At 40.7% G+C, this 7668-nt stretch overlaps 1 protein-coding gene across 5 annotated transcripts in view; it reads left to right on the forward strand.

The window, feature by feature from the left end:
• LOC309694360 (low-density lipoprotein receptor-related protein 8-like) overlaps positions 1-7574 on the forward strand; it is an 85223-nt gene extending 77649 nt beyond the window's left edge. For 3 of the 5 annotated variants that reach the window (XM_082514391.1, XM_082514394.1, XM_082514392.1), the window contains one exon: positions 1939-7574. In XM_082514391.1, coding sequence (XP_082370517.1) covers positions 1939-2279 — 341 coding nt within the window. In that variant the 3' untranslated portion in view covers positions 2280-7574. The remainder of the gene's footprint in view (positions 1-1938) is intronic. The other 2 variants (XM_082514393.1, XM_082514395.1) reach the window with 1 other exon arrangement.
• The last annotated feature ends 94 nt before the right edge of the window (positions 7575-7668 follow it).

The raw sequence follows: 7668 nt of genomic DNA on the forward strand, positions 1-7668 counted from the left end.
TAGGACAGGGTCAAGTTTACCACGGTGTAGCATCCCCTTTTCTTTTAACTAGCCCGTAAACATCTGGGAACTAAGGAGACCAGCTGTTTGACTTTTGGGAGAGGAATTTTGTCCCATTCTTGTTTGTTATAGGATTCTAGCTGTTCAACAGTCCAGGATCTTCTTTGTTGTAGTTTTCTTTTTTCTAACCTAATTAGTTGCAAAATGTTGCTTTTCCTTTTTTGTTGTCTCCATCCTAACTTTTATTGGCACATCAAATTCAATTATTTTTTCTAACATAGTGAAAAATCTCAGTTTAAACATTTAAACGTTTAAACACATTTTTTTAGTGTCCTCTTGTGAATAAAATATGAGTTCATGAGATTAACACACACATGCAATCGGCTTTTATTTACCATTTTTGGAGTTGGTGTTGTAGATAAAATCGTTCTCATTTCTAGGCAAAGACTGGCGAACTTGCCTAGTGCACAATAATCTGCTGTTGCCAGGTTTCACTGCTTAATTAAACACAAAAAAACACCCATTTGCTCCACGAGTTTGACTCAGACACTGTAATCAACCAGCGTGTTCACAGATATTAGAGGAAGAAGAGGTGATAATTATACCACATAAAAGGTGGTAAGCTGAGTAAAATATAATTAAAAATGCAATGCTGTGATTTTCCGATCATTAAAATGCAGTTTTAGTATAAAGGAAAGCATACAAATGATGAGAAGTGACAAATGTTGAAATGATGAGAAAGGATGCCAGCAACACATTTTAAAAGTGGTACAGGGACAACAAAAGAGTGAAAAAGCTGTAGAAAAAGTTGATAAAGTTAACTGCTAACAGGTTATTAACATGTCTGGCTTAAAAAAGTAAACATCCCAGAGAGGGCGAGACTTCGAGAACTAAATATGGGGAGGCGTTCATCAATGGTTAATGACCTGATGATTCATTTAGAAAACAGGGATTAAAGAGAATAAGTCTTATATTGAAGCACAGAGACAATATTTAAACAGACCTACTTTATAACAGCCTTACGTCACTGCTTGACTCACTATCTTTATATTTGAAAGATATCTTTATATCTTTATATTCATATAGAATTTAGAATGCTTTTAGGATTCGTACTGATATTTTTGGTAAATCCAAGATTATCTCAGTTGTTTTGGTCGATGCACTGGGAAATATTAGTTTATGTAATAGTTGTAAACAGGCCTTTTTAGAGCTTGATCTTGAGTGTAGCTGTGTAATGATGTGCTGGTCTTCTTAAGATTTTTGTTTTTTAAAGGCAAGAAAAACAAGACATCACCTTTAGATAAATCTAAAGGCTGCAGGAAAATGAGCACGCTGTCTATGTGAGAAATGTTATTGTACACTGTGCATCTACAAAAGGTGCGACACTAATACATAATGCTGAATTAAATGAAGCTGAACAAAAATGAGTGAGCCCGTTAGATCAGATGGACTGTTCTCATTATATACTTAATAAGGGGAACATTCTGTAAAGGGCCCCAAAAATATGATGCCAGTAAAGCACGAAAGCTTTATTGGTGTAATTTAATGAAACAATATTAAATTAAAATGCTTACTCAAGGACAGATATGCTGTGATGAGTTGCCAGGAGATTGTGCAGTAATGAGTTCAAATTTGTGCTCCCTGAGGACAGTTTAAAGTGAAATTACTCCATTTTGGCCCTTAATGGTGCTCTGTGTTGCTGATTTAGAGTTTGATAAAGAAAACATGTTGGTTGGTGTATGACCCAAGTTTGACCCAGCGTTTAGCCCAGCCTCCCACACACAACCTCTGCACCGCAGCCCCCTGCCCCCTCTGTCCCCCCGCATGCCTGTTCTGCTCCCCTCTGTGCCTGTCATTTCATGCCATGGACTCGTTATGCCTCGTTAACGCTGCCCCCCCCTTCCCATGTCCCTGCCGCTGTGTGTTAAACGCATGCAGTTCCTATCGTTGCCACAGTGGTGTTCGGCCTGGTCTGCACCGCGGTCTACCTGGTGTGGCGCAACTGGCGGCGCAACTCCACCAAGAGCATGAACTTCGACAACCCCGTCTACCGCAAAACCACCGGCGAGGGCGAGGAGGACGAGATCCACATCGGGCGGACGGACGCCATGGGACACCATGCGCACCACCACCCGTACCCTCAGGGCGTCAGCATGGGAGTCGTGGCGGCGGGAGGGGGCACCTGCCCGCAGTTCATTGCCCTGCCTCTCGGGGGCAGCATGCCAGATCCCGGGACTCACTGGTACGCAGAGCAGCCCATGCTCTCCACTGCAAAGTGACCTGCAAACAGGAGGCAACTCCTGGAAAAGATGGCCGCTCAAGGCACACGCACACACAGTGAGGTCTGAGGTGACTTGGACTGAGTTTGCTGAAGGAATGAACAACGTATCATCAAGTGTTACATGCAGTCATTCCCAGCCATATCCTATGCCAGTTCCCATTTGAAAACCACCAGTAAGACAAACAGGACTCTTAAAAAAATAGTTTCATACCTTTTTTCTGTGAGATGAGTCTCATTTTTCTTCAGTCAATGCTGAGAATTAATCACTGAATTATAAATGTGTGCTAACGTGTTTCTGACTTTGACCTCAGCTGGAATAATGGAGTTAGAGTGGTTCCTCTTTTGCATTGAGTGAGGCTTGTGCTGTGTGTCTTATATTTTGTGACAGGGGCTAGTGAGAGACTCTTTGTCATCCTTGATGTATTAATTTGGGCTTGGTGTTATTCCCGGTGGGCCCGCAGTGCCCTGGGAACGCTATTAGCGAAGGAGGAGCTGTGGAACTGGGACAGCCTGTGCGTTGATGGGACAATCTGTACAGATTCATGTTAGAGCCAATCACATTGTTGTTGCTGGACTCGTCTTGTGTAAGTAACATTTGTGTGGGTTTCTTTGAAGATTTTTTTCCCCATTTTGCGATTGATTTTTAAAGGTTACTAACTACATTTCGTGCTTTCTCTCTGGTTCAGAGGAAGGCCTTTCAGGGTGAGTTGTCTAACATTTCAAGGTGTAGTTGAACACAGTTGATTTGAGAGGTTATGTATTTATCTGACCTTCAACACCCCTGAGGTTTAGTTAAAGAGCAGCAGGTTTGCAGACTGAGCGAAGTAAAAAATGAGACAAAGAGTATTCAGCTTGTTTTCTTAGAGCAGGGAGAGTTAGAGGGGAGTGGGTTTTACACAGAAGTTTTGTCTTCATTATTGTGGCTTGTTTAGATGTTAAATGGTTTGAGAAAAGCAATAGGCGGCCGCTTTAGGCAGCTGCAGCGTTATGTGGTTGACAAAATTCCTCGAGTGTTAATAATTTTATTTGATCACCTGCTTTTGACTGTGACAAATGTGCACAGAAATACACATGGGGTGCAGTGATAGCAAATTCACGCTGTTCTCCAGAGGACGGAGACAGTGTGCACTTGCCGAGCGTAAACACAAACAGCATGCATGTTCACCAACTGACAATGCAGCCATTCATTGTTTCAGGCAAGATACACACACGCGCACACTTGCACGCACGCACACAGTCTCCACTTTCTGCGATGGCCGATATCTGAGTGGACAGTTTTGGATAGCGCCGTGTGGGAGGGCCCGGCCGGTGGCTGCATGTCTAGAAAGGCCTGTCATGTGATGTAACCGAAGAAACCGAAAGTCAGGGGGTGATGTAATGAGGGTGATACCAACTTGTTGTGTCAGTAAACATGCTTCATACTGGTCCCCCTCCCACATCTTTAACACATATACGCCACTTACAAACCTTAAAAGTCTAGTTGTGTGTATGTGTGTGTGTTCATTAATATGCATGTGTGCTAACGTTCATCCCACAGCCATATCTGAACTGTTTTGTATGCTCTTTGTTGCACAATCCTCTTAGAATGCCTTCTGTATTGTGTACTGCATGGAAGAAAATAGTGCGTGGAAACAGGTGTGTTAGTGAGTGTGTGAGCGAGTGTGACCGTGGAAAAGCTGCGAGGGTGCTTTTTGATTCATTGGTTTGTAAATATGTTTTCATAAAGTTTTTGATAATGTATTATATACTTATGTAAAAGAGAAGCTGTACATAAGATTTTAGATAAAGTGTTGACAGGTATATTAATTTATTTGTATAAAGGAGAGCACTGCATTCCCTGGTTGTAAAAAAAATCCAAATGATCCACCAAAGTGGTTTGTGTTTTTTCTTGCTGTGCATCATTTCGCATCCTCTTTTTTCTGTGCAAAATTTCTTTTGTTGTTAACCCTCACAAAATGTGGAGACCCTTCCCCCAAACCACCCGCATCTTTGCAACATTTCCCAACCTCAGTGTCAATGAGATGATTGAGTTTTGTTTATTTGTGCCTTTTTTTTTGTTGTTGTTGTTGTTGTTTTACTTCTTGCGTTTCCATGAAATAGACAGGGATCAGCCATCTACTGTACATGCAATGATGAACTGTGTTAAGACCAAACTGATTCCACTTTTTTGATTTCCTGTACTGGATTACTTTTGAATATCTCTATATATTGATATATAAAATATGATTGAAAACAGCCTGTGCTGTTGTATTTATTATTTCCTTTTGCAACACGTTTTTACCATTAAGGAGTTTTCAAACAAGGTGAGTTGCAAAATGAGTTGCTTTAGAGCTGCACAGTGTGATGCTTTTATACCAACAATAGTTCAAATGCATGTGATCCAAAAAGTGACACAACAAGTCTATTCCATAAGCCAGTAGGTCCCTGCTTTGAAGAATATATTAATGTATAAATTCATGTGATGTAGTTTTAATTATGCCAGTTTTAATTGATTTTGCATTAACTGCCCTACATTTACAAAACAGGTTTTTCAGTTGAATCTTTAATGCATTGAGTTAAATAGCTCTGATTGAACATTTTAGCTTTAGCTAGATTAGCAAGCACTTCAGTTCTCTAGCAATCTCTGGAAGCTGGGAGCAGTCATTTCAATTACAGTGGTGGAAATGATTACTTAATCCCCAGGTGAATTTGAAGTTTGCGGTCTCTAAGTTTTATAATATTTTAAAGACACAATGTCAAACAAATATTTCAAAAAATAAATAAAAGAAAATAAAAATAAAAACACTAGCAAGAGGAGTCTTAAAGCAAATATGTTTGGAACAACAGTGTTTTGATTACAAAAGCTAACAGACAAGGCAGGTTTAAGAGAAAAAGAAAATCCAGAAAAAACACCTTACATAAACAGTAGTAATTGGTTTCCATGTCATTGAGTGAAATAAGTATTTGATCCCCTGCAACCTGTGTGAATTCTGTGTCCCACAATTTGGCCACCATGTCTGGAGGAATAAAAATACTGAGTATGGTTGAAAGAACACCATGTTCACAGTCAAGCACAGAAGTGGAAAAATTCTGCTTTGGGGCTGTTTTTCTGCTAAGGTTACAGGACGACTTCACAGCATTAAGGGGCCAATGGATGGGGCCATGCACTGTGAAAACGAGAACTTCCTTCCCTCAGCCAGAACACTGAAGATAATTTGTGGTTGGGCTTTCTAGCATGACGATAACCCAAAACATATCAACAAGGCAACAAAGGAGTGACTAAAGAAAGAGCTATTAAGCTCATGAACTACAGCCACCCCGCCCAGGAGTTAGCCAAAATCGCTCCTGAGATGTGTGCAAACCTGTTGACCTGCAACAAACATGTTACCCCCACCAGGTACTTAGTCACGTTTTGCTTGAAGATCAATTACTTATTTCACTCAGTGACATGCAAATCAATTCATAACTTTAAGTATTCTGTCTCTCTCCATTAAAATGAATGAGGTATAACTCTCAGAAACATTAAACACTTTTTTTTTTACCTCATTTTGGTTTTCTGATCTACATTTATTGTTTGTTTCAGTCTCTCGCTACCCTTTTCCAGATGCTGCAAACAGATGGTAGACGTGAGTTTAGCTTAGTATGCGGCACCTGAGGACTCTGATATTTTTTCTGGGATTTAGTTGAGATCAAAAACAGAGCTAGAGGTGTGTATTTATATTAAGCTTTCATCAAGTCCTCAGAAAGACCCTAAATCAGTGCTAATGCTGTCGCTGCACTTCTGCTACTAGTTCTATCCCTTGTATACATCAATATGTGTCATACATGTATTCAAACCCCATTCACATTTTGCACACTTTTGATTTTTTAAATAAAACTGGAATTTTTCTAAAAGTCAAATTATACTAAGTTGCAAATGTAATTAAAATCAAAATCAGAGGTTTCTCAGCACAAAAGGATTCCAAGCCTTGAGTCAGTACTTTTGGCATGTCTCCACAAGTTTTAAAAACCTGGATCTTGACTGTCCAGTCTTTTTGGCAGTTCCAACCAAGCTAAATCCATAATGTAGGAAAGTGTGCAAAACATGAAGGAGTTGCAATCATTTCTGAAACAAATGCAAATGCTAAGTTTAGCCCTACCGCATTATATTTGGCGAACTAGCAGCACAAGCTAACAAGCAGGGAAACCACAAACAGTGTCTGCTAATAAGTGCTTTTCATTTTACCTTTTATGTGAACCACACGGAGCACAAGTGTTGTCTGTGGAAGCTGCAGAAATATCAGCATTAAGTTGGATAACATTATTAGTTCTTATTAGCTGAAATACTCTACAGACTGTACCAAATGAAGCCACGCTGACAATCACTCTGCATTCAGTGATTCATCAGCAGACAGAGAAACTGTAGCAGATAAATCCAGTCCATTATCATTATTAAACTGAAGCCAGCAAATGCTTTCAGACTGCACAGACGCCCCCCTCCATTGTTGTATCACACCCCCTCAGGGTGTTATGGAATAGGTATGTTTTATTAGTCCACTGTTCCCTGCAGACAAAAAGAGGTGTCACAGACATTTTTATCCCTGCACAAAGGCTGAAATGAGCACTGTTACTTGCTGTAACCCGCTTCTTTGAGTGGGGGATGGGGGACGCGCACCTATGCAGTCATGTGACATGCGTATGTGTGTGTGTATCCACAGTTACATGTTATCATCTCTTTGAAACACTTTATTCTGACAGAGCATTTCCATACCGGCCTCCTTTTTTGTTATTTCTACATACGGATACATTTCACTAATAGAAAAGATGCCCATTCCATCTCAGTCTGCCACATCTTTCTCGCTTTCTGACGATTTATAGTTGCTCGTGGTCATTACAGCAGGACAGCCAGTCAGCTAGAATGGAAGAAATCCTCAGGGGAAATGAAGAACCCGTGCCCTGTCACACAGAAATCCAACGCCTTCGCCATCTATGCAATCCCTTTTTTGTCTTATCTCACAAACATAATCTCAGCTCTGTGCACAAAAAAACAACACAGTGCCCCTTGCTGTTTCCCAGGGGGCTCGAGGAAACAAAGGCCATTCAAACAAATCTGATTTCACAACTGACTGAGCATTCCTAGGTGATACAGCTGGAGTGCAGGTGAATCTCACACGTTGTCCTCTCACACAGTGGAATTACTGCAAATCAAAAGGCACCATGTTCCGTCTGTCACACTTGAAAGAGATTATATCTACTTCCTTGTACGTGAGCGTTTTTAGGTTCGCCTCCACTGTAGCTTTCTGTAGGGGGGATTCTTATTATGTTTGAGTTGGCTGGATGTTGGCGGTGATGCTGAAATGGATGAGCTGCGCCACCTCCTGGGCGACTTTGCCACTGCATGTTGCTCGTTTCAAACAATGAAATATCAT

The sequence above is a fragment of the Aulonocara stuartgranti genome (genome assembly GCF_965226115.1).
Source record: "Aulonocara stuartgranti genome assembly, chromosome: 18".
In the NCBI taxonomy this organism is placed as follows: domain Eukaryota; kingdom Metazoa; phylum Chordata; class Actinopteri; order Cichliformes; family Cichlidae; genus Aulonocara; species Aulonocara stuartgranti.